Source organism: Haliaeetus albicilla, chromosome 18 (genome assembly GCF_947461875.1).
Source record: "Haliaeetus albicilla chromosome 18, bHalAlb1.1, whole genome shotgun sequence".
NCBI classification, from domain to species: Eukaryota; Metazoa; Chordata; class Aves; order Accipitriformes; family Accipitridae; genus Haliaeetus; species Haliaeetus albicilla.
The window spans coordinates 29,566,082-29,591,078 of NC_091500.1; the positions used below are offsets into that span (position 1 = coordinate 29,566,082).

The 24,997-nt window shown below is 62.0% G+C and overlaps 4 protein-coding genes across 13 annotated transcripts in view; 3 read left to right on the plus strand and 1 right to left on the minus strand.

Moving 5' to 3' along the window:
- Window positions 1-24,997, plus strand: part of LOC138689806 (zinc finger protein 385A-like) — a 282,741-nt gene that overhangs the window by 17,683 nt on the left and 240,061 nt on the right. The gene's annotated exons all lie outside the window — the stretch shown is intronic.
- Window positions 63-5,804, minus strand: HNRNPA1 (heterogeneous nuclear ribonucleoprotein A1). Of its 8 annotated transcripts, none has more exons than XR_011328659.1 (11): window positions 5,651-5,804; window positions 4,174-4,290; window positions 3,749-3,895; window positions 3,397-3,607; window positions 3,219-3,311; window positions 3,017-3,139; window positions 2,319-2,756; window positions 1,405-1,527; window positions 1,239-1,301; window positions 276-321; window positions 63-156 (listed from the first exon to the last, which is right to left on the minus strand). XR_011328659.1 is itself a non-coding variant. In XM_069806233.1 (11 exons), exons 1-10 carry the CDS (start codon window positions 5,663-5,665, stop codon window positions 1,246-1,248), a joined length of 1,101 nt encoding a protein of 366 aa, XP_069662334.1. In that variant the 5' UTR covers window positions 5,666-5,804; the 3' UTR covers window positions 743-1,057; window positions 1,239-1,245. The 8 variants fall into 8 exon arrangements, 7 of the variants coding, with proteins under 7 accessions (XP_069662334.1, XP_069662333.1, XP_069662336.1 ...); XM_069806233.1 differs by lacking the exons at window positions 63-156; window positions 276-321 and adding an exon at window positions 743-1,057 and having other exon boundaries at window positions 2,319-2,492; window positions 2,685-2,756; window positions 3,017-3,109; XM_069806232.1 differs by lacking the exons at window positions 63-156; window positions 276-321 and adding an exon at window positions 743-1,057 and having other exon boundaries at window positions 2,319-2,492; window positions 2,685-2,756.
- Window positions 6,137-10,943, plus strand: CBX5 (chromobox 5). Its single transcript, XM_069806241.1, has 5 exons — window positions 6,137-6,290; window positions 7,794-7,949; window positions 8,015-8,201; window positions 10,122-10,219; window positions 10,333-10,943. The coding sequence occupies exons 2-5, from the start codon at window positions 7,813-7,815 to the stop codon at window positions 10,481-10,483; spliced, it is 573 nt and encodes a 190-aa protein (XP_069662342.1). The 5' UTR covers window positions 6,137-6,290; window positions 7,794-7,812; the 3' UTR covers window positions 10,484-10,943.
- SMUG1 (single-strand-selective monofunctional uracil-DNA glycosylase 1) lies at window positions 11,842-14,613 on the plus strand. The gene is made up of 3 exons (XM_069806242.1): window positions 11,842-11,928; window positions 12,564-12,893; window positions 13,295-14,613. The coding sequence occupies exons 2-3, from the start codon at window positions 12,582-12,584 to the stop codon at window positions 13,844-13,846; spliced, it is 864 nt and encodes a 287-aa protein (XP_069662343.1). The 5' UTR covers window positions 11,842-11,928; window positions 12,564-12,581; the 3' UTR covers window positions 13,847-14,613.

Below are 24,997 nucleotides of genomic sequence, written 5' to 3' on the forward strand. Positions count from 1 at the left end.
CTGTCCCCTCCATCCTCATCCCCATCCCTGTCCCCCACCCAGTCCCCACAGACGGGACACGCTTACAAAAATACCCTTTTTTTTATTTACAAGGCCCCCGACCCGCGGCTCCCGCGGCAGCGACACCTCCCAGGTGCTAATGGGCTCCCACGGGTGCTGCAAGGAAGGGGAGAGCTGTGAGGGGGGGGGGGAGTAAGGGTGGCCCCAGCCCCGGGGGTGTCACACGTGTCACCCTGCACCCCCCCCTCCATTGTGCCCCCACCCCTGCCGCTCACCTCCGCCTGTGGCCCGCGGGCTCCTCTCCCCCTTTGCCGGCTGCTCCTACAAAAGGGAAGGCAGGCGTTAGCGACCTGGTGGGGGTCCTGAGGGGGGGAAACGGGGATGTGGGGTGGGGGACACACACACAGAAGCTGCTCTTACCTACAGCGTCCCTGCCCTGCGCTCTGCGGTGCTGCGAGGGGGGAGAACTTGGGGGGGGGAGGCCAACGCCAAGGGGATACCCCAGGGATAAAGGGGGGGCGGCCGAGTCTGAAATGGAGTGGGGGGGTGGGTGTGTAGGGGGCCCATGAAGGGCGAAATGGGGCTGGGGGTGTGTGTGCGGGGACAGTGCGGGGGAAAGAGCCTGAGCTAGTCTGCCCTGGGTTGGAGTTGGAGGGGGACCAGGCTGCGCCCCGCAGCGGCCAACACCAGAGTGGTGTAGAGGTCAGAAATGTAAATATATATAAAAAAATAAAAATAATAAAAAAAAAAAAAAGACACATTTATTCAGCGTCATGTTGTGTTACAGTTAGCGATCGACAGCACGGGCGCGCAAATAAAACCGAGGCTTCCGGGAGGCCTCGTCGGAATGCTTCCACGGCACAGAAAACTAAAATAACCTGTTGTACAATTAGTCACAAACACAGTCCTGTTTCGCAAAGGAGACTTCTGTCTAACACACGTCTTCATGGAGCAGCCACCCCCCGCCACAGCTGTGAGTGGGCCGAGTTCACAACTGGTGTAACCTGCAGCTTCCCTGTCCCTTCTCTGGCTCGCCTCTCCCGCTAAGCTTTGTTTCCTGTTGAATAATATGGAATAAAGTTAATCTAAACGGCCCCGGTCCAGCCGCCGCTTTGAGGGGGCGTTTGGCAGCTTCTTTTTTTTTTTTTTTAAATTTGGTTTTATTTTCTTTAATTTATCTTTTAATTTCATAAACTGCTGTTGGAATGGCTCGCTTGCTTCGCGGCGGATGGGCTCACCTGGGTGTTAAAACCTTCTGCCGCCGCCGTAGCTGCCGCCGCCGCTCGAGCTGCCGTAGCCGCCTGTGAGAGGAGGAGGGGGGGAAGTTAGAGGAACGCTCTAGGGTTGGGGGGAGCAGCAGATTTGGGGGCTGCATCCAAATCCCCCCCCCTGCCAGGGACTCACCGCCGCCGTACGGCCCCGAGCTCCTGCCCCCGAAGTTGCCCCCCTTCATGGGGCCGAAATTGGACGACTGGTTGTTGTAACTGCCGAAGTCGTTGTAGTTCCCCCCGCCGCCAAAGTTGCTGCCTGGGGAGGAGGGGAGAAAAGAAGAGGGATACGGGGTCAGTGTGGGGAAGGGGGAGGTGCTCAGGGGGGTTCAATGGGGAGCCCAGAGGTACCCTGTGGCTGGGGGGGGTTAATGGGGAGCCCAGAGGCCAGCAGGGTGTTTAACAGGGAGCCTGAAAGCACTTGGGTACTTGTGGGGGGGTTAATGGGGAGCCTGGAGGCACCCGGTGGCCAGAGGAGTGTTTAACTGGGAGCCCAGAGGCAAGGGGGGGTTAATGGGGAGGCTGGAGACACCAGAGGAATTTGGAGGGGGGGTTAATGGGGAGCCCAGAAGCACCCCACAACTAGAGGGGAGTTTAACTGGGGGCCTGGAGGCACCCGAGGAACTGGGGGAGGGTTTAATGGCGAGCCTGGAGGCACCCATGGCTGGGGTGTGGAATTTAACAGGGAGCCTGGAGGCACCCCATTGCCTTGGGGTGATTTAAGGGGGAGCCTGGGGGTTCCCCGTGGCTGGGGGGTGTCTAATGGGGAGCCAGGAGATCCCCAACGGCCAAGAAGAGGATTTAAGAGAGCCCCGAGGCCACGGGGGTGTTTAACAGAGAGCCCAGAGGCACCCCATGGCTTGGGGTGGTTTAATGGGGAGCCCGGAGGCACCCAGGGGCACGAGGAGCGTGTTTAATTGGGAGTCTGGAGGCACCCCACTGTCAGAGTGGGGTTCAATGGGGAGCCCAGAGGCCTGGAGGAGGGGTTAACTGGGAGGCCGGAGGCACCCCACGGCCAAGAGGGGATTTAGGGGGCTGGAGGGGTCTCACCTGTGCCCGCTTCAGAAAGGCCATTCCGCACGGCAAGCGCGGGTCCCCGGGCGGGACGCCGTCCTCCGCTGCCGCCGCCGAAGCCCCCCCCGCCGTTATTATAGCCGTCGTAGGTGCTGCTGCCGCCGTAGCCCCGGTTGCCGCCGGAATAGCCGGGGCCGCTGCCGCCGTAACCTGGGGGAGAGGAAGGAGGGCGCTGAGCTCCGAGGGCCGCCCCGGCGGGCGCGTGGGGGCCGGGCTCCGGGTTCGGCAGGGCGGTGGGCTGCGTCCGCTGTCTGGGCCGGGCCACGGGGCCGGCTGGCGTCCTCGGCGAGCGGCTGGGCGCGTTGGCCGCTGCCCGTCGGAGAAATCCCGCTCTGGCCTTACCGTCATTGCCAAATCCATTATAGCCGTCTCCGCCGCCGCCATAACCGCCACCGCGGCTGCCACCAAACCCACCTGAAAAGAACAAACCGTTGTGGTTCAATCCGTCCACGCGGGGCCGGGCGGTTTAGAGCTGCCGGAGAGAAAAGTTCGGGGTGCCGAAATCCCGGCGTGGAGGGAGGAGGAGCGGCGCTCTGGCCGGGCCGAGGGGGGCCGGGAGCCGGAGCGGTGGCAGCCGGAGCGGCGGTGGCGTTTGGGCTAGGTTTTGAGCTGCGTCTCGAGCCGGCGGCGTCCCTTGCGGCTGGCAGCCGGACGGGTCCCGCCGAACCACTTACCACGGCCGCCGAAGTTGCCGCCACGACTGAAGTTGTCGTTACCGCCGAATCCGCCTCCGCGGCCGCCGCCAAAATTCCCGGAACCGCTGCGGCCTAGGAGAGGGGGCGGAGGGGGGGGACAGCCTTTAGGAACAGCACAGGCAGCGGGGTCTAGCGGCAGCTCGGGGCAGGGGGGGAGCTGGGGGCCAAGCCGTGTGCTCACCTCTCTGGCTGGCTGAAGCGCTGGCCATCTCCTGCTTCGAGAGGGCTTTCCTCACCTCGCAGTTGTGCCCGTTCACAGTGTGGTATTTCTGAACTGCGGGGAGGGAAGGGGGGGAGATTTAGGGGAGGGGGGCACAAAGCCAGGTGTCCCCCTCCCTTTCGGCACACGCCAGACTTACTGACTATCTTGTCGACGGAGTCGTGGTCGTCGAAGGTGACGAAGGCGAAGCCCCTCTTCTTGCCGCTGCCGCGGTCCGTCATGATCTCGATGACTTCGATTTTGCCATATTGACCAAAATAGTCCCTCAAGTGATGCTCCTCCGTGTCCTCCTTGATGCCGCCCACAAAGATCTTCTTGACTGTGAGGTGGGCTCCGGGCCGCTGGGAGTCCTGTGGGAATACAGTGGCATGGGTTTGGGGTCGAGGGAGCCCCCCATCTCCACCAAAACCAGCCCTGGGCTCTGCCAGCCCCATCCAGAGGGGTCTGAACCCCTCCCCGACCTCTCAGGGACGGTCAAGGCTCCTCCTTACCTCTCTGGACACGGCCCTCTTTGGTTCAACAACTCTGCCGTCCACTTTGTGTGGCCGGGCGTTCATGGCGGCATCGACCTCTTCCACCGAGGAGTATGTGACGAAGCCGAAGCCTCGTGAACGTTTGGTGTTTGGGTCCCTCATCACCTGGAAGGACAGACACACATCAGGCCGTGGCATGGAGTCCCCCTAAACAGCAGCAGTCCCCCTCCCTTGGGACGTGGCTCCTTTCCTTCAGCTCCTCCACCTCTTGCTCGTGCCTTCGCAGCTGGTCTCCTCATTACCCACCCCGTTACACCTCGAACCCTGACACTGTGGGTCACTGAGGGGTGACGCTTGTCACCCACCCCCCCACAGAGGTGCTGGGGGCAGAGAGAATGCCAGGGAGGAGGCGGAACCCACAGTGGGGGGTTGGAGGGTCTTACCACACAGTCGGTCAGGGTGCCCCATTGCTCGAAGTGGCTGCGGAGGCTCTCGTCTGTGGTTTCGAAGCTGAGGCCGCCGATGAATAGCTTGCGGAGCTGCTCGGGCTCCTTTGGAGACTGCGGGGAGGCAGTGACACGAGGGTGAGGGGGGCTGGACACCCCTGCCCCCCAGCTATAGAGATGCTCTGCCACCCCCAAAACTCCTACATGGGATCCCCTTGCATTCTCACTGCTCCAGGGAGGCCCTGTCATCCCAAAATGCCCCCCCCCGGGACTGCCTCACACCCCCACAACTCCAGGGAGGCCCTGTCCCCCCCGCCCCCCCTCACTGAACTGATGCACTCTGTCATATTTAGCTTCAGCCCCAAAAAGGCCCCATTACCCCCAAACCCTCTCTGTGGGGCCTCCTTGCACTCCTCCAGCCCCGGGGGGCCCTTTCATACCCAGCCCCCCTGCCTGTGCCCCACTCCCCCCTCCAGCACTGTCCTCAGCCCTAGGGAGACCCTGCCACCCCCAACCCCTATCTACGGGCTTGCCCAGGCCCCTTGAGACCCCCAGTGCCAACCTGTGGGGCTGCACAGGCCCCGGGGAGATCCTGGGGACCCCAGCCTTCATTTAAAGGGCCGACCAAGCACTGGGAAGGCCCTGTGAGTCCCCAACCCCAACCTGTAAAGCTACCTGTTTCCCTCAAGAGACCTGAGACCCCCAACACCAATCTGCGGGGCCATCCAGGCCCCAAAGGGACCCCGAGCCCCGCCCCCCCCAGTGCCCATCTGTGGATCAGTACAGGCCCCTGAGGCCCCCCCAGCCTTAATCCGTGGGGCTACCCAGGCCTCAAGGAGGCCCTAAACCCTCCCAGCTCTTATCTGTGGGGCTATCCAGCTCCCCAAGGGACCTTTAGGCCCAATCTCTGCGGTCAACCAGAGCCTAAAAGACCCCTGAGCCCCCCCCACACACACATGTTAGGGGCCACCCAGGCCCCTAGGCCCTCCCAGCCCTCATCTATGGGGCTACCCAGGCCTCTGAGCCCCCCCCCCTCAGCCCCCATCCATGGGGTGACCGAGATCTCCATCGGGACCCCGTCTCCATCCCGCCCCCCCCCACCCCGGCCCCGGCCCGCCCTACGCCCTGCGCATGCGCGGAAGCGGCGCGGCCGCCATCGCCCACCCGAGCACAAAGGCGCGCACGTGGCCCCGCGCGCGGGGAGCCGCGGCGGGGAGGGGGGCGGGGGGGGAGAGGGAGCGAGAGAGCGAGAGCGGGCGCGCGCGGGGCTGCGCATGCGCCGCGGGGGCCCCCCGGCGCGCAGCGGGCAGCCGGCGCCTGCGCAGAAAGTGGCGGGCGGGCGACGCGCGCAGGCGCAGTACGGCGCGGCCCGCGCGGCGGCGAGCGGGGCGGCGGGGGCGGGGAGGCCGCGGCGGGCCGGGGGAGGCCGGCGGTGAGGCGGGGAAGGGCTGGGGGGGAGCGGCGGGGCGCTTACCTCGGACTTGGCCATGGCGGCGGCGCGGGGCTGGGCGGGCTGGTCGGCGGGCGGCTCAGCGCGCGATGCTCCCTCTGCGAGGCGCCGACACAGAAAGGGGCCGAGCGACGCGAGCGCCGCCGCCTCACTCCGCCGCCCCCGCCGTCCGCCCGCCCCCCGGCCGCTCCCATTGGGCGGTGCCGCCCGCGCCGCGCCCCCGCACCGCCTCCCATTGGGCGGTGGGACAGAGCGACGCGGTCTCATTGGCGGCGACTAGCCGCTCCGCCCGCGCTGCCGCCTCCGATTGGTCGCTGCCGGGGATCTCCCTCCTCCGCGCCTCACAGATTGGGCCAGGCGGCCGCGGCCACGCCCTGCTCCGCTTTTCCCGCTCCGGCCCGGCGACTCCCCGGCGCTCCTCCGATTGGCTTCCTCTCCGGCGGTCCCGCCTCACGCCGCCCCTCTCATTGGCCAGCGCCGCAGCGCTACCGTTCCCATTGGCGGGCGTGACCGTCGCTCAGCACTGCCCGGCGGCGGGCCCGGCGGAGGTCGGCGAGCTGCGGCGCGGCGGAGCGGCGGCAGCAAGACGCGGCGGTGCCGCGGCGGCGAGTCCCGGCGGCGGCGGCGGCGGCGGGGAGGGGCCGCCCGCCTGCCGGTGGCTAAGGTAGACCTGGCTCGGCGCATGCGCAACGCGGGGAGGGGATGGAGGGGGGGTCGAGGGGGGCGGCCAGACGCATGCGCGGAGCTCGGCCGGCGGCGCCTGCGCGCTGCGGGCGGTTTTGGCGGGTGGAGCGCGGAGCGGCGGCGGCGGCTCGGAGGAGCGGGCAGACCGCGGCGGACGGGCCCGCGCCGGAGCCGCTCCCCGCCCAGGTAGCGGCGGGCGGGAGGTGGATGAATGGGGGGGCGGGCAGGGCGGGGGCGGGCCCCGGTGGCGGGATGGGCAGGCTCGCCGGCCAATGGTGGTGGCCAGGGAAGCGGTGGCCCGTTCGGCCAATGGCGGCGGAGGGAGGGCGGGACGGCGCGGAGAGTGACGGCCGGCTGGGCCAACGGCGGTGGGAGGGAGGCGGGGTGGGGCGGTGCCGAGCGGCGGCGCGCTCGGCCAATGCGAGGCGGGACGTGGCGGAGCCGCCGGCCAATGGGGAGAGGTGGCGCGCTGTTCGCCCCGCCCCCGCGGCCCGCTCATCCTGTGCAGCGCCGAGCACCGGGACCGGGCCAGGCCTCCGCCGCCCCCGGGACCGGCCTGGACCCCGCAGCTGGGGCCGGGAGAAGCTGGGACAAGCCAGTCCGGACCACGCCGGCGCTTTTTGCCTCGAAACTGGCGCTTTTTGCCTCGAAACTGGCGCATTTTGCCTCAAAACAGCGCTTTTTGCCTCAAAACGGTGCTTTTCCTTTGTTTCTCCAGGACTCCCGCACGCAGCTTTAGGGATGGGATGCCCCGGGCCTCCCTTCCCATCCCTTTTACACCAAAACGAGCCCTTTTTACACCCCAAAACTGCTCCTTTTACTCCCAAATCCATGCCTTTTACACCCAAAACCTCCCTTTTTACACCCACACCCACCGCTGGTATATCACACTGGTTTGGGCCTTTGCTGCCTGGCCCCCTCAGGAAATGCTACCCAGGGCACGGGGACAGTGAGGAATTTCTTGGCTCCATCAGGGGTTTTTTTTAGGGCTGAATTTTAAAAAAAGCTGTTAAACCCAAGACTTGGAAAAAAAACCCCACATTTTGGCTGCATGCCTTAAAACCTGGGTTTTTTAAAACCCCTGGGGTTTTAACTTTTGGGGCTTTGCTGTCAAGCAGCAAACTCGCCCCAAAACGATCAGGGGGAGCACAGGGATTTCCCTTCTTTTTTCCCCCCCTTCACCCCTTTTTAATTTGCTTTTAAAAAAGTGGTGAGATTTTTATCGCCGTGTTATAAATTGGTGGAAAAATGGGCTTTTCCACCAAAGTATTTCCCTGTGCCTAAATCCCTGCTGTTTTTTAGGGAGTTTAACCCAAATTACACTTCCCTGTACCTAAATCCCCACCGTTTTTAGTGGGCTTAACCCAAATTGCATTGCAAGGCACCGGCTCCTCTTCTTACGGATTTGGGGGGGGCGATGGGTGGCAGGGAGGTCCCCAATAACCCCCCCTGTCCCCGTGTCCATCCATCATCCCCCTCCCAGGATCCGTGGGCGCTGCGCTATGGGCAAGAGGAGCAAGCGGCCAGCCGACAGCTCGTCCTCGGGAGACGAGGAGGAGTATGTGGTGGAGAAGGTGCTGGACCGGCGCGTGGTGAAGGGCCAGGCCGAGTACCTGCTCAAGTGGAAAGGCTTCTCCGAGTAAGTACTGCCAGGGACGGGGGACGGTGACGATGATGATGATGGTGACGGTCATTTGGTGACAGGGAACACAATACTTGGGAGCCAGAGAAGAACCTGGATTGCCCAGAGTTGATCTCGGAGTTTATGAGAAAGTATAAGAAGATGAAGGAGGGTGACGGGAACAAACCACGCGAGAAGGTGGAGAGCGCCAAGAGGAAAGGAGGGCTGCCCGCCGGCGGGGAGGACGTCAAGGCCAAGAAGAAGAGGGAGGTGAGGGGGGGGCTTCCGCCATGGGGATGGGCACCCAGGGTTGGGGACGGGACCCTGCCACCCTCACCACAGGGATGGGCACCCAGGGATGGGGACAGGCACCCAGTGTCCGTGTGATGGGGATGGGCACCCAGCATCCCCAGGATGGTGACAGGCACCCAGCATCCCCGGGATGGGGATGGACATTCAGGGATGGGGACAGGACCCTGCCATCCCCACCATAGGGACAGGTACCCAGGAATGAGGACAGGCACCCAACGTTTCTGTGATGGGGACGGGCACCCAGCATCCCCACCATGGGGACAGGAACCCAGGGATGGGGACCAGCACCCAGGGATGGGGACAGGCACCCAACGTTTCTGTGATAGGGACAGGCACCCAGCATCCCCGTGATGGGGATGGGCACCCAGTGATGGGGACAGGCACCCAACATCCCCACTATGGGGATGGCCACCCAGCCATTGTTAACAGATTACGCACGCTGGCCACCGTAACAGGGTCCAACCCTGGGATTCTGCTGGTTAATGCAAGGTCCGAGAGAAGGTTTCCAGTTCCTCTTCGATTAGTTCTCAGGTGCCAGCTTCAGCTGGGTGCCTCTGGAGAGGGACCCCTACCCAGACTGTGCCCCCCCCAATTACTCCATCACCTGATCCCCAAGTCCAATCCCTTAATTCTGGACAGCGGTCTCTTGGTTTCTTATTTGTTTTCACTGTTGCTGTGCTGGCCACCTTCTGAAGTGACCTCACTCTCTTGGAATTGTTTCCTTGGTCCTTATCTCCTTGTCCCACTCCCATCTGCCAGATTTGGCCAGTTTTGTGTTTGTAGCGCTGGTTTTATCAGCGAGTCGAGACTGGGTCAGCTCCTGCTGCCTCGGGCATCAGTCGGCTCTTTCAGCCACTAGCGCTGAGCGGGACTATTCAGAGAAGAACACACTTAATTGAATTTCTTCTGCCATGGGGACGGGCACCCAGGGATGGGGACGGGCACCCAGCTGGAGACAAGCACGTGCCATCCCTACCATGGGGACAGGAACCCAACATCCCTGTGATGGGGATGGGCACCCAGGGATGGGGACAGAAATCCAGGGATGGGGACAGGCACCTGCCATCCCCACCATGGGGACAGGTACCCAACATCCCCATGATGGGGATGGGCACCCAGGGATGGGGACGGTCACCCGGCCATGGGGAGAGGCAGCCCGCATCCCCACCATGGGGACAGGAACCCAGGGATAGGATGGGCCCCAGGATGGGGACGGGCACCCAGGGATGGGGATAGAAACCCAGGGATAGGGACAGGCACCCAGCTGGAGACAAGCACCTGCCATCCCCACTGTGGGGACAGGAACCCAGGAATAGGGACAGTCACCCCACGTCCCCATGATCTGGACAGGCACCCAGGGATGGGATGGGTACCTGGTATCCCCACCATGGGGACAGGAACCCAAAGTCTCTGTGATGGGGACGGGCACCCAATGTCCCCATGATGGGAACGGGCACCCAGGGATGGGAATAGAAAACCAGGGATAGGGACAGTCACCCAATGTCCCCATGATGGGGACAGGCACCCAGCATCCCTGTGATGGGGATGGGCACCCAGGGGTAGGGACAGGCACCCGGTGTCTCCATGATGGGGACAGTCACACAGCCATGGGGACAGGGGCCCAGTGTCACCGCAATGGGGACGGATGCTCAGTGTCACCACAGTTGGGACGGGCACCCAGGGATGGGGATGGGTGCCCAGTGCCACCCCGAAGGGCCAGCACCACCCACTGGTGCCAGCATGGAGAGGATGTCCGCGACCCTGTGACCTCCCAACTGCCACAAACCAGGGCTCTCCCCCCACCACCACACCAAGCGTACCCACACCACCACATCCCCCCCACCAAAAAAAAACCTTTTTTTCCCCCCAAATCTGCAGAGCAACGACATCGCCCGGGGCTTCGAGCGGGGCCTGGAGCCCGAGAAGATCATCGGTGCCACTGACTCCTGCGGGGACCTCATGTTCCTGATGAAGTGGTGAGGCCACCCCGCGTGTCCCTGGGATAGGATGGGGGGGTGGTGATCGGGTGGTACCACCCCCCGACCCACCCCCTTTGTTGTTTTTTTTTTGGGTGTCCCCACACCCCCAGGAAGGACACAGACGAGGCCGACCTGGTGCTGGCGAAAGAGGCGAACCTCAAGTGTCCCCAAATCGTCATCGCCTTCTACGAGGAGCGGCTGACCTGGCACGCCTACCCTGAGGACACCGACAGCAAAGAGCGCGAGACCCCCAGGAGCTAAGGCGGCCCCCCCACATCCCCCCCGCCCCTGTACATAGCCCCCCCCCCATCATCTCGTGTGTTGTCGTCCCCCCCCTCCATGTCCCCAGGGATCACCTTGCCCCTCCCCACAGCCCCCCTGGGGACAGGGGAGGGGACAGTCATGCCCTTGGGGGGGGGGGATGGATGCAATGCTTCCTCTCCTCCCCCGCCCCCCGCTGCCCTCCTCTTTGGGGGTGTCTGAAGGGTGGGGGGTGCCCCCCCCACCCTGCATCCCCCTTCCCCCCCCAGACAAGGGGGTGGGGCAGGTTTTGGGGGGGGGCTCAGCCCTGTTTTTTTGCTGTTTTTTCTAAGATTGGTGTTTTTAGCCGGGGCCACCCCCCCAGGGTGTCCCTGTGTCCCGTGTCCCCGTCCCCGTCCCCCCCCCCCGTCATGTGTGTGTCCCCCCCTCGTATTTGCTTCCAATAAACGGTCACTTTTCAGGAGCCGCTGCTTTGTCTGGGGGGGGATGATGACTGGGGACCTCCCCTCCAGTATGACCCAGTTCACCCCCAGTACTGGCTCAGGCTGGGACCCCCAAATTCAGGAGGACCCAGGAGTGCCGCCTTCCCCCCGCCCCAAGAAATGGGGCGGGGCATCTTGGCCCCGCCCCCTCCTCGGCTGTTCCTCTGGCGCCACCTGGTGGGCGCGAGGCGGCGCTGCAGCCCGGACAGCGGCGGGGGGGGCCGAGCCGGGAATGGCGGGGGATGGACGGACGGACACACGACACGTGGGGTGGGACGGGGACACACACACAGCCCCCATCCGTCGGTGACCGGGAGCCTGGAGGTGGCGGCGGCGGCGGAGGGTAGGGAACACCCCGGGGACACGGCGGGGGGGGACGCTGGGGGTCCCGGACACCCGCTTCCCCCCACCGCCCCGGGCGATACCAACACACCCCCCCCCCCCGGCGCGGCGCCGGCCGTCCCCGCCAGGGGTCGCCCTTGTGCTGCCGAAGCCGGCGCGGCACCGCCCCCCCACTGGGGAGGGGCGGAGCCAGGAGGGGCGTGGCTTGGTGAGACCACGCCCCTCTCACCTCCCTGGCTGCGCACCCCGGCCCTGTGGGGTCACGACCCCCAGGTCGCACCCGTGTCCGTGTCCCCCGCCATGTTGCCCACGCGTGTGCACGACCCTGTCGTGAGGGGCGGGGAGGGGAGGAAATCTCGCCGCAAGGCACGATGGGAAACTCCGCGCGCCGCCCCGTGATGCAGCGCGGCCCCGCGCAGACAAAGGGCCCGGCCCCGCCCCTTCTCCCCCCCCCCCCGCGCGGGGCACGCCGGGAAGGCGGCGGAGCGGGGGGCGTGGCCCGCCGGACTCCAGCTCCCGGCAGGCGCTGCGCGCGGGGTCGGAGGGGCGGGGCCGGGTTAGGGGTCAAAGGGCGGGGCGGGGCGGCAGCGCGGCCGGTGGGCCCCGGCGCGGCGCACACAGGTAGGCCTCGAGGGGGGGGGCGTGATGTTTATATGACGTCGCGTGACGTCGTTAGGGGACTTGGGGGACCTGTGGGAGGAGGGGAGTGATGGTGGGGAGGGGACAGGGCCGAGGCTGGGCTTGGGGGGCAGGGAGGGGCCCCTGGGGGCGGCAGGCCTGGGGTAGGCCCGGAGCTGGGGGGGGGGGCTGTTGGGGGATCCTGGGGTCCTGAGGGGCAGGACTGCGCTGTGGGGTGGTTAAGGGTTCGGGGGGGGCAGGACAAGGTTAGGGGGGTAGTTAGGGGGCCTTGGGGGCACAGGTCTGTGGCAGAGGGGCAGTAAGGGGGCCCTGAGGGGGCCATTAGGGGGCTCAGGGGGGGCAGGGTTGCTCTCTGGGGCAGTTGGGGGCCCTGGGGTCATAGGGCTAGGATAAGGGGGCACCTTGGGGGGCCCTGGAGGGTGCAGGGCTGCTGTGTGGGGTAGCTGGGGGCCCTGAGATTGCAGGGTATGGGGTTGGGGGGCGCTGGGGCTCTTCCCCGTTTCAGAGCTGGAGGGGGCACAGGCCGCCCCCTCACCTCCACCCCGGGCATGGTGCCCCCTCGAAGGGCTGCCCTGTCACCCCCCGGGGCTGTCCCGTCACCCATCTCCCCTCCGCAGGCACCAGGCGATGGCAGCATGGAGGAGAGCGCGGCCGAGACTGTGGGGACGGCAACAGAGCCGGTGACAGGGACGGTGCCGGTGGCAGAAGAGGAGGAGGAGGAGGATGACAACGACGACCTGGCAGGGCGGTTCCTGCAGCTGGAGCGGGAGCAGAGCGCACTGCTGCAGGCGCTGCCGCCCTTTGGGGAGCCCGTCAGCCACGTCTACCACCCCCTTGACTATGCCTGGGAGCCCCACTGCGACTTCGTGCGCCGCTACTGCCGCACCCCCAAACGCGTCCTCTTCCTCGGCATGAACCCCGGCCCCTTCGGCATGGCCCAGACTGGGGTGCGGCACCCGGGGGGACCCCGGTGGGGAGGGAGACTGAGGCACGGGCAAGGCTGGGACTGGGCCAGGGGTTTTTATAGGGTGGCTGTGCCCAGGGGACAGGGTGTGTGTGTGCACCCCGTATGTCCCCGCAGAGCCAAAAAGGGGGGGAAGCTGAGGCACGGGGGTGCTTGTGGGGTGCCCGGGGGATGCCAAGCACTGTCCCCATCCATACCTGCACAGCCCCACGTGAGGGAAACTGAGGCACAGAGGCAGCTGGCTCAACTCCAGGGCTGTTTCAGTGTGGCCATTCCCCAGGGCACCCCCCAAGCTCCCCCTTCCAACTCCTGGGGAGGGGTAACCGCACCCGGGAAGGGGGGGTGATCACAAGCTTCCCCCTGACTGCCCTCCCCATCTCACAGGTTCCCTTCGGAGAAGTCTGGCACGTACGGGAGTGGCTGCGGGTTGTCGGGGGGGTGAAGAAGCCGCCCTCGGAGCACCCCAAGCGCCCGGTGCTGGGCCTGACCTGCCGACGGGCAGAGGTGAGCGGCGCCCGCTTTTGGGGGCTGGTACGGACCCTCTGCCCCGACCCCCACCTCTTCTTCCGTCACTGCTTCGTCCACAACCACTGTCCCCTCCTCTTCCTCGCCTCCAGCGGTCGGAACTTGCCCCCCACCGAGCTGCCCCCCGTCCAACGTGACCTGTTGATGGGGCTTTGCGACCGGGCGCTGACGCGAACCGTGGGGCTGCTGGGCGTGGGGCTGGTGGTGGGCGTGGGGCGTTACGCCGAGCGGCGGGCACGGCGCGCTTTGGCAGCTGCCGGCCTGACCGTTCGCGTTGAGGGGTTACCCCATCCCTCGCCCCGAAATCCCCGTGCCAACCGGGGGTGGGAGGAGCTGGCCAAGGCGCGACTGGGAGAACTGGGAGTGCTGGAGTTGTTGGAGGAGAAGGGGGGCACGGCGGCGGGGAGGTGAGGCGGAGGGTTTCGGAGGGGGGGAGGTGGATCTGTGCCTCAGTTTCTCCTGTGGAGGGCAAGGCTGGGGTTTGGGGGGGAGTGGGTAATGGGTCTGTGCCTCAGTTTCCCCAGTTGGAAGCTCGTTTGGGGGACCTTCAGGAGGTGGAGGATGGATCCCTGCCTCAGTTTTCCCCCCACAGGACCAAGCTCGGGGTCTTATTTTGAGGAAGAGGATGGGTCTGCACCTCAGTTTCCCCACTGAGAGCAAAGCGGGGTCCCATCGCACAGGGATGGGGGAGAGATCCATCCCCCGCCCTGCCTCATGCCTCAGTTTCCCCTTGCCGTGGGGCAGACCCCACCCCAAGGGCTAATTCTGCTGCCAGCAGCCTCCAGTCTCCCCAGTTTAACACTAAATGGGCTCTCAGGAAAGGTGAGGTGCCGCATCCCATGGGGTTGCTGGCTGTGACCCTGCCCCATGCCTCAGTTTCCCCTGTGAGGCACCTGGGAGCCCCGGGCTTGATCCCCACCAAGCTGTGGGGCTCTTCACCCTTTTATTTCCCCTAAAATTTCCCTTTTTGGGGTTTTGGGGGGTTTTTTAAGCTGTTTAACCCAAGGGGTCAGTGGCCCTGCTCACTCTTGGCAGGGAAAACTGAGACCTGGGTGCATCCCCCAGGCTGGGGTGACAAGGGGTGGGGACACGGGGCGCGAAGGGGTCCCCAGGGTGGTCTGTCACCTGTCCCTGTGCCTCAGTTTCCCCTGCCGGCAATAAACACTGTGTCCTGCGGGGCCGTGGCCTCCGCCTCGTCCTTGGGGTGACATGCCCTGGGGGGGGGGGGGTGTCACCTGGCCCTGGGTGGGGGCGGTTCCCCGCTACAGTCATCTGGCCCCAAGGCACTCGTGAATTTGGGGGTGCAGGTGGGGGTACACCTTGGTTTGGGGGTGCAGGCAGATGTGGGGGTGTAGGGTGGGGGATACACCTGGATTTGGGGGTGCAGGCGTGGGTAAAACCAGATTTGGGGATGGGGGTACACCCCAATTTGGGGGTGCAGGGAGGGGAGTACACCTTGGTTTGGGGGTGTTACTGGATATGGGGGTGCAGCTGGGACATACACCTGGATTTGGGGGTGCAGGGTGGGGGGGTTGACTGGATTTGGGCATTCAGGGTGGGGGTACACCCTGGTGGTTTGGGGGTGCAGGGTGGGGGTATAACCCCTCCTGATCCTCAAAGACTGAGTTAACCCACATAGGGCATTTTGCGGGGGGGGCTCCTTGGGCTCACTCCAGACACCCCCTGATGCCCCCCTAAAGCTGACAGAGGACCCAGGTATCCAGGGAGATTGGGGAGGAGGGGGGGGCCGCATCCAGTGGGATGCAGGGAGATCCCCCTGCCATCCTGCACCCCCCAAAGTCCCTGCCATCCTCCAAAGGGCCCAGGGGGGCCCCATCCCCCTGGCAGGCACTGAGTTTCTGGTGTCATCCCCGCCCCGGCGAGGAGCCTGTCCCCCGCCTGGCACCGACCAGCCAGGCCCTGACTAATGGCGACATGTAATTAATTTGGCCGTTAATGAATCAGCATCTTTACGGTAAGAGGCTGTTACCTGCCCTGAGACCTGGCACTTCAGGGGCAGAGGGGACATGGGGGCTTGGGGAGGGGGCGGACACGGGAGCCATGGGGGCTCGGAGAGGGACATGGGGGGACACGGGAGCTTGGGGGGACACACGGGGCCCTGGAGGGGCACACAGGGGCTCAGGGGGTAACATGGATGTCTTGTTGGGGGGGGGACCACACACAGCAGGTCCTCAGGGGCAGCCACAGGGCTGGAAAGAGGATTTGCAGCGCGGGGGGGCAGGAATTTGCCTGTTTCTGCAACAATTCTGCTGGGTTTTCCCCGTTTCTGGGCCGGCAAAGGCTGCAGTGCCCCCGGGACCCCCCCCAGGGCTGGGGGGCACCCACTGAATGCATCTCCCGTGGTGCGCTGGGATGAGGCCACCCACCTGCCCCTGCCCCCGACCAGTGGTGCCCCACAGGAGATGGGGGTCCTAAGGTGGGCACCCCCACATGGCCCCACATCTGGGCAAAGTCTGGGGGGTCGAACCCCCCCCCATCCTGCACCTCCCCCCCCCAACCAGCACCTCCCACCCCAGGAGCTGCCCACCCATCCCACAGCCACCCCCAGTACTCCACCCCCAGTAGTCCACTCCCAGGACCACCCCCCCACCCCAAACCCTGGCCCTGCATGCCCCCCATTCCCCCTCACCCTGATTCCCCCTCCCATTTGCCCCCCATTTACCCCCACTCCCGTTTGCCCCCCCATTTGCTGCCCTCCCATTTACCCCAATTTGCTCCCCATTTACCCCCTACTCCCATTTTCCCTCTTCCAGTTAACCCCATTTGCCCCCCCATTTCCCCCCACTCCCCCTCTTCCAGTTAACCCCATTTGCCCCCACCCATTTACCCCCATTTACCCCCACTTCCATTTGCCCCCCCGTTCACTCCCCATTTACCCCCCCATTTCCCCCCACTCCCATTTATCCCCTTCCAATTAACCCCATTTGCCCCCCACCCATTTCCCCCCATTCCCTTTCCCCCCCCACCCCATTCCCAGCTCCCCAGGGACCCCCATTCCGGGGAACACCCCCCCATCCCCATCCCCCCCCCCCCCCCCCCCCCCCGCAATCCCTGATTTAAGCCCCCGGTGACAGTTTTACGTCCCCACGCCGCCCGCCGCCGCCCCGGCAGCTTTTCCCCGCGACCCGCGTCGTGCCGCCCGAGCCGGCGTTCCCAGGGCCGGCGGCAGCCGCCAGCACTAAATCACTCTGCCACTTAAGAACTAAAAGTTCCTAATAAATAATTTTTTTACAGGGAATGCGGTCCCGCCATTCCGGAGGGCTGGATGCAGCCGTATTTCAAGGCGATTGTCACGTTCAGCTGCCGCCGCGCTTCGACACCAAGTGAGTGTTTGGATATCGGAGACTTTTTGGAGTTGGGAATCGGTCATTTCCCGGACAGAGCCTGATGAAGGGTGACTGTGAAGAAGGGGAAGGTGTTGGGAATGGGAGGGGGCTCTTGGCTGGCACCCCAATATCCGAGGAGCAGCTCCGACATGGTCACCGGTGTGTGTGTGTCAGCCTTGGAGATGGAGGGATGGAAGGAGAGAAGGAGGGAGGGATGAGGCAGGGAAGTAGGGATGGAAGGATGGAGGGAGAGAGGAGGGATGGATGATCAGATGGAGGGATGTGTGAGGAGAGGGGTGAGGCAGGGATGGGATGGATGGGATGGAAGGATGAGGCAGGGAAGGAGGGAGAGATGAGGCAGAGATGGAGGAATGGGACGGAGGGATGCGTGGGGAGAGGGATGAGGCAGGGAAGGAGGGATGGGATGGAGGGATGTGTGGAGAGAGGGATGAGGCAGGGATGGGATGGATGGGATGGAAGGATGAGGCAGGGAAGGAGGGATGGAGGGATAAGGGAGGAAAGGAGAGATGGGAGGCAGGGAGGAAGGGACGGATGGGATGGCAGGATGAGGCAGGGAAGGAGGGATGGGGTGAGACAGGGATGGAGAGAGGGATGGAGGGAGAGAGGAGGCAGGGAAGGAGGAATGGAAGGATGAGGTGGGGATGGAGGAATGGGATGGAGGGATGCATGGAGAGAGGGATGAGGGAGGGAGGGAGGGAAGGAGTGGCTCCCGCCGGGCTCCCACCTGGCTCAGACAGCGGGTGTAGCAGAGGGGGAGTTTTGGCACTTACTGATATCCAGAGTTGCAAAAAAATACAGATACGCGGATGGATGGATGGATGGATGGATTCATGTGTGGACAGACAGAGGGATGCACAGGCGGATGGATGGGTGTGCGGGCAGATCGTGACACATGGATGGGGCAGCCGTGGTGGGGAAGGATGGGACAGGGACAGGGTGTCTCAGTGCCAGCAGCCCTGGAGCCGGGGCCGAGGTCCTGTGTCCGTCTGTCCACGCGCGGGAGCAGCCATCCGTGTTTCCTTGAGCTTCACCGCCTTGGAGGACGCCTTGAGAAAGGGCAGGTCCAATGGCTCTTCCTGGTGTTTCCATCTCAGATTTGGGGAGAAAAGGGGCAAAGGGAGATTTTTATTTAATTACAAAGGTTTGAGTTGATTTAAGAGGAAACGGGGGCCGGCTCAGCACCTTTTGGGCTGATCCTGAACGGGTTCATCCTCCTCAGCTGTCAGACAGGGACCATTAATGTGAGACAGACAGACAGACAGACAGACAGAAAAATAAAGAGATGCAGAGACAGGCGGGGAGATAAAGGGCTGGGGCCAGGGTGGGGGAGCGGATGCTCTGCAGGGTAATCCAAAAGACGGAGAGATGGAAAGATAAACACCAGGAGAGACAGACAACCAGCTGGACGGACAGACGGATGGCTGGAACAACAGAACAGATAACCCCCCCAGGCTCTGCCGGCACTGCATGCTCACCTGGGTGGGTTTGGGTTAAAAAAAATCCCTTTTTTTTTTCTGCCTGCTGGACATTCCCAGTGGGAAACAGCTGGTTTATTCCCTTTTTTCTCCTCATTCCTAGGTTCTCTTTAGATGGAGGGAGATGGATTTGGCAGCACCAGAGCCCCTGGAGCTAGGGGGGGCTGAGGCTGCTCAGCCCCCTGCACGGCAGGTTACATTTTTTTTTATTGAATTACTTTAAATAAAAGAAAAAAACAAAGGGAAAAACCCAAGGAGAAGAGAGGAATTAAAGGAAGCAGAAGGCTTCAGATCCATCCCCAGGAATAAATGGGCATCTTGGCCTTCCTCCTCCTCCTCCTCCCCCGGCAGTGTCTGTGACCACGTGAAAAGCTTGGGGTAATTTACGGCCCTTCCCAGGAAGCCTTCGGAGGCGGCTGTTTTCTCCCGCGATATTTATAGGGATGTGGGGGGCTGGAGGCTTTGCTCGCTGCCCCCCGAGGTTTTGGGGGGGGTGTTATTTATGGGGTTTGAGTTGGAGGCTCCTCTTGGCTTGGGGAGGGGGGTTGTTTTCCTCCCATCCCAGCGGGGCAAAATCTTGGGATCGGGATCAAGGGTGATGTCTCAGCATCCTCCATCCCCAGAGCCCCCCCGGGCTCCAGCACAAGCCCACCGTGGGTTCTGCCCACGGCTGGAAGCTTGCTCGCGTGCCGCACGGCACGGGGGGGTGAAGGGGTCACATGAGGGGGTGAGCACGAAGCTGGGGGGGGCTCATAGGCACTGTATAACGCCCTGCAAGTGCGATGCAATAACTTGGGGGTACAGTGCTACACCCCGTGAGTGTAGGTGCCCTATAGGTACCACCCCTGCCCTGGAGAGGACCCCCAGGGACACCCCCACGTACACAGTGATGTTTGGCGAGTACCCGACAGGTACCCAGCGAGCCCCTAAAACACCCTGCGATACCTGTGGGACCCCGTCAGCACCCACTCACCCCCCACCCCCAGCTCCCTGCCTCAGTTTCCACCCCCCGCAGAAAGGGGGCCGCAGCGCGAGGCCACCCGCGTTCGGGGAGGAAGCGAAGAAGAACGGTGAAGCTAATTGAAAATGAAGGGGAAATTTTTAATCAGGGCGAATGTAATTACTGCAGCTGGAGTTGGGCCAGGGCAGCAGGTTAATGGCCCCGCGGCTTCAATTCCATCTTCCCCCTCAGCTCGGCCTCGCCGCGCTCCCGGACGGGAATTGCCGGTGAATCCCGGGAGCGAAGCTCCCTCCATCCCTCTGTCCTTCCCTCCATCCCTCCATCCTTCCCTCTATCCCGCCATCCCTCCTTCCTCCCTGTCATCCCTCCATCCCGTCCCCTATCCATCCTTCCATCCCTCCTTCCTTCCTTCCGGCCCCAGGGCACTGGGCCGAACTGGGAGGCACTGGACCGAAACTGGGAGGCACTGGGCTGCCCGCAGCCGGTTGTGCGGAGCCGCGGGTCCGGGCCGGCTCTGCGGGGAGAAGCCGCTAGAGAGAGGCAGAGAGCTGCCGGCAACGGCGGCGGCTCCCGGACCCGCACCCGGACCCGCACCCGGACCCGCACCCCGCACCTTCGACTCGGACCCGCACCCCGAACCTGGCCCTGCACCCCGGACCCGCACCCAGACCCGCACCCCGGACCCGGACCCGCACCCCAGACCCGGACCCGCACCCCGAACCTCCGACCCCGACCCGCACCCCGAACCTGGCCCTGCACCCCGGACCCGCACCCAGACCCGCACCCTGGACCAGCACCCGCACCCAGACCGGCACCCCAGACCCACAACCCGGACCCGGACCTGCACCCCGGACCCACACCCCGCACCTCCGAACCGGATCCGGATCGGGACCCCGCACCCGCACCCAGACCAGCACCCCAGACCCACACCCTGGACCCGCACCTGCACCCAGACCGGCACCCCAGACCTACACCCGCACCCTGGACCCCCACCCCGCATCTCCTACCCAGACCCGCACCCAGACCGGCATCCTGGACCCGCACCCTGGACCCGCACCCCGCACCTCCGACCCGCACCCTGCACCCAGACCGGCACCCCAGACCCACAATCTGCACCTCTGACCTGGACCTGCACCAGCACCCCGACCCGCACCCCACACCCGCACCCCAAACCCAGCCCTGCACCCTGGACCCGCAGCCTGGACCCAGCCGAGAGGGTTCCCAGAGCTGGGGCTTTGCTGCAGGACTGGGGATGCTGCGGGGTGGGGGGGTGCGGGGACGTGGGGTGCAGGGGTGGGATGTGCGGGGATGGGGGGTGCAGGGCAGGGGTGCAAATCCGGGGGTGCCCCGACCCCCCCCCCCCCAGCACAGCCCAGGCCGAGCCCCAGCAGCTCCGGCATCGTCTCCCATGGGACCAGGCAGCCTTTGCGCTGGAGCGGATTTGGGGGGGGGACACGCTCGCCCCATCCCTTGGGACCCTCCCTCACTGCTCCCCAGCCATGTTTTGGGGCAGAAAGAGGGAAACTGGGGGGGGTGTGCTCAGCACAGGGTTGGGAACCCGTAGGATCAGGCCGCAATTCCCACCGGCAGGTAGGATCCCCTCCCTGCCCTTCCCCACTGCCCCATCCACAAACCCCTCCCCAAATTTTGGCAAGAGGCTTATTTATTCTTCTCTATATTTTATGTCTCTGTTAATTAGATAATTAATCTTTATTGGTTCCTTTTATTTTTTATTGCTCGCTGCCCCCCCCCTCCCCTTCCCCGTGCCGTATTCACGCCTCTCCCGGTGCCTGCATCCCAGCTGCTAGGCAATATTTTTCTAATAGAGTGTTTAAAAAGGAAATGTGGATATGAAAAAGGGGGGAAAAAAATAAAAAAAAAAATAAAAACCCTCTTGGAAAAATAATTTCACTTCTGTTACCGGCTAAAATAAAGCTGGAACTGGGTAATAAAAAAAAGAAAATAGCACAATACAAGAGACAATAAAAATGTCATCTTTTCCAATAAAAAACATCTCTTTTTTTCCCCTCGCTGGCTGCTTTGCATGAGATGGGTTTTGTTCCCCTGTTCTTGACATGGCAGGAAAGGAAGGGGGAGAAGGAGCAAGTGGGAGCGCACTGGGGAAGCAAAGCTTCGGGGCAAGGAAGTGTGGGAGAAGGGAAGGAAGGAGGAAGGAAAGAAGGAAAAAAGCCCTTTTAGAGGGGAAAAAAGTCATTTTAGAGGGAAAACAGCCCTTTGGGGGTGGGGGAAGCCCTCTTAGTGGGGCAAAGCCCTTTTAGAGGGAAAACAGCCCCTTTAGAGGGGAAAAAAGCCCTTTTGGAGGGGAAAAAAACATTTAGAAGGAAAAGAAGCCCTTCTGGAAGGGGCAAAAAGCTCTTTTAGAGGGGAAAGCCCCTCCATTTTAGAGGGAAAAAAGCCCTTTTAGGGGGAAAAAAAGCACGTTTAGAGGAGAAAAAAAGGCCTTTTAGAGAAAAAAAAAGTCATTTTAGAGGGGAAAAAAGCCCTTTTAGAGGGAAAAACATCCTGGTTTGGGGCTGGTGAGGTCACGGCTGGTCCCAGAGGAACGGCCGGTGCTGCTTCTCCCATGGGTCCGGCTACGGCCGGGTCATTCGGGGGGTGAATCCCACCCACCCCATCCCCACCATAGGGGGAATGGTGTTGGGGAACAGGCAGTGTCACCCCAAAAGCTTCATTCCCCCTCTGGGGATGGTGATGCTCCGGGGAGGGTTGGGCAGGATAAGGCCCCTTTGGGCTTTGGGCATCCCCAGAAGGGGGGGGGGGTCGTGGCCATGGGAGCTGGGATGGATCCTCCATGGGAGGGGGATGTGGCACCCTTGGGGCGGAATTTGGGGCTGGGGAAGGGAATGTGGGGCTGGAGAAGGGGATTTGGGGCTGTAGGAAGGAATTTAGGGCTGGGAAAGGGAATGTGGGGCTAGGAAAAGGAGTTTGGGGGTTGGGAAAGGAGTTTGGGGTTTGGGAAGGGAATTTGGGGCTGGAAGGAGGGAATATGGGGCTGGGGAAGGGAGTTTGGGGTGGGAGGTGGATGCTCCGTCCACCCGTGGATCCGTCCAAGCAGCTCCGATGGCCGCAGCTGCTTTGGGACAGGGATGGGGTTCGGTGCCCCAAACCTGGGGTGCCCCAGCCATCGCCCTCCCATCACCAGGGCCTGACTGTGGGGTTTTGGGGAGAAGCAAAACCCCCCAAACCTGAGCTCACCTGGGGACGGAATTCACCTCCACCACTACAAACAGCCCAGAAAAAGGCATTATTCCACCTGCCTGCAGCCAAGAACACCCCCAAACCCCCACTTTTCTCCCCAAATCTCCCTTGTGGGGATGTAAAACTGACGTGGGAGCAAATCCTATATCCATCGCCCCTGGATTTACACCGCATTGACGGAGCCACCACAGCTTTGACCTCGTCCTTTATGGCCATAGGGAGACACATGGATCCTGCCGCTGGGATTTCACCGGGATTTTTTTTTTTGGGGGGGGGGAGGACGGGGGCTGTCGGCACCTGTTTTTCTGTTTAAAGGAGAAATAATCAGGTGCAGGTGTTTACGTTTCTGCCTGGGCCGGAGGAAAAAAGGCGGCGGTGATTTATAGGAGCGATCGCGCCCGTAAATCTCCCCGCGGTTGGAAAGGAGACCTGGAGAGGGAGTTTTGGTGCGAAATTCCCCTTTTTTTGCCCCATTTCTGTGTCTTCTTTTATTTCTTCCATGCAAGAAAAGAGTCAGAGTAGGAAACCTCCCCCTGCCCCGGGCTCGGCCCCACACGCGGCTCCGTAAATGGGGTCGGATCCAGCCCTGGTCTGCACCCCAATATGGCTCCCCCCCCCCATGGCAGGATCTGTCCCTGGTGGGGGCAAACCCTGGCTTACTGGGAGCACTGGGAGGACTGGGAGTGTTGGGCAGCCAGGTGGTACCTGCTGGGGAGGGACACCCCCCCCAACCCAGCACCCAACCGGAGACCCCTGGGATCAGCCGCTGCTTTGGTCCCCCAAGGTTAGGAAGTGCCAAAAAAAAGGGAAAACCAACCCAAAAATCAGCTGGGGGGGATCGGGCCCATTTTTATTTGGGGGGAGCAGTTCTAGGGTGGGGGTGGGCGCAGGGATGGGGGGGGGTCGGGGTTTGGCGCCATTTGGGGATGGAGAAATGGGGGGGGGGTGGCATCGCCCTGGTACCCAGCGTAGGGGCCGGATCCTGCCCCCCCCCGGCCCCATCCCGCAGGGAGGAGGAGGAGGAGGAGGAGAAGGAGGAGGAGGAAGGAGGCAGCTGGCGGGAGACAAAGAGCCGGCGAAGGAGAAACAAAGAGGGACGGAGGGAGCGAGGCCCCAGACAAAGAGAAACGAGGCGGCGGGAGGAGCCCGGGCGTGAAGGCTCCAACCATCCTCATCCTCATCCTCAGGCTCATCTTCAGCCTCAGCCTCAACGGCCTCTGCACACCGGGGCAAATGCCCCGGGAAGGGGCAGAGCGGGATCAGAAACACCCCTCGGAGCCGCCAACCCCCCAACTCAGTTATCAATTTTAGTTTCCTTCCCCCCCCCATCACCTTTTTAAAAAATATCTGAATAATTTTTTTTAATCTGATTTTTTTAATATCTGAATTTTTATATCTGAAGATTTTTATATCTGAAGATTTTAACATCTAACTATTTCTGTATCTGGATTTTTTAATATCTGTATATTTTTAGATCTGAGTTTTTTTGTATTTGAATATTTTACATCTGAATATTTTTCTATCTGAATTTTTTCCATCTGAATATTTTCCTATCCAAATATTTTTAGATCTGAATTTTTTTGTATCTGAATATTTTTTATATCTGAAATTTTTTTATCTTAATATTTTTATATCTTAATCTTTTTCTCTTAACATGTTTATATCTGAACATTTTTCTATCTGAATTTTTTATATCTGACTATTTTTCTATCGCAATGTTTTTTCTCTTAATATTTTTATATCTGAATACTTTTGATATCTGAATATTTTTCCTAGCTGAATATTTTTCCTAGCTGAACACTTTCCTCTACCTGAACCCTTTTCTCTATCCGAATATATTTTTTCCCTATATCTGAATAATTAAGTCATCTGGATTCCTATGATTTCCCAGCCCCAATGATAAATCGTCATTCCAGGACTGAGCCAGTTGGCAGATCTTTACCTCCGCGCTCTCATTAATCACCCTGCCACCAGATTCATGCTTTATGCTAATGCCGGCAGACTTATTGACTCGGGGTTAGTCAATGACCGGGTCACGCCTGGCCCCGGGCCAGCCGGGGGTGAAAAGGGCAGGGGGTGAAAGGCAGAGGATGGATTTTATATAAAATACCTTGAATTTTATAATCATCATCTTAGAATTTTTTTAATAACCAACCCGCAGGAGGGGACGGACGGCATTGCGTCGGCACAGGTACCGAACCGCACTACCCCGTGGTTTGGTACCCGCGCTGATGCGATGCCGTCCGTCCCCTCCGGCACCCCGCAGCATCAAGCGCCAGCTCCTGGAGTCATGGGATTTTCAGTTTTCTCTCCTCACTTCCAGCCCTAGGAAGAATTCAGCCCCAAACCGGCCTCACAATGTGCACCCAGGTGTTTCACCCCCATAAATAGTATGACATATTCTTTTAGTATTAAATTATTGTTATTGTTAATTTAGTCTTAGTCATAGTCTTAGTCTTAGTCTTAGTCTTAGTCTTAGTCTTTCTATTTCTATTTCTATTTCTATTTCTATTTCTATTTCTTATTAACATTATTATAT

Bases quoted from the DNA above. Each gene is read 5' to 3' on its own strand.
- HNRNPA1 (XM_069806229.1), bottom strand. The intron at 3,896-4,173 runs GTAAGACCCTCC...CTGTCCTTCCAG, and splicing joins GCACCCTGACCGACTGTGTG to GTGATGAGGGACCCAAACAC. The intron at 2,757-3,016 runs GTAAGTGGTTCG...TGTTCTTTTCAG, and splicing joins CGGCAACTTCGGCGGCCGTG to GTGGGTTTGGTGGCAGCCGC.
- CBX5 (XM_069806241.1), top strand. From the start codon at position 7,813: ATGGGCAAGAGGAGCAAGCGGCCAGCCGACAGCTCGTCCTCGGGAGAC. The intron at 7,950-8,014 runs GTAAGTACTGCC...ATTTGGTGACAG, and splicing joins AAGTGGAAAGGCTTCTCCGA to GGAACACAATACTTGGGAGC. The intron at 10,220-10,332 runs GTGAGGCCACCC...CCACACCCCCAG, and splicing joins CTCATGTTCCTGATGAAGTG to GAAGGACACAGACGAGGCCG.
- SMUG1 (XM_069806242.1), top strand. From the start codon at position 12,582: ATGGAGGAGAGCGCGGCCGAGACTGTGGGGACGGCAACAGAGCCGGTG. The intron at 12,894-13,294 runs GTGCGGCACCCG...CCCATCTCACAG, and splicing joins TCGGCATGGCCCAGACTGGG to GTTCCCTTCGGAGAAGTCTG.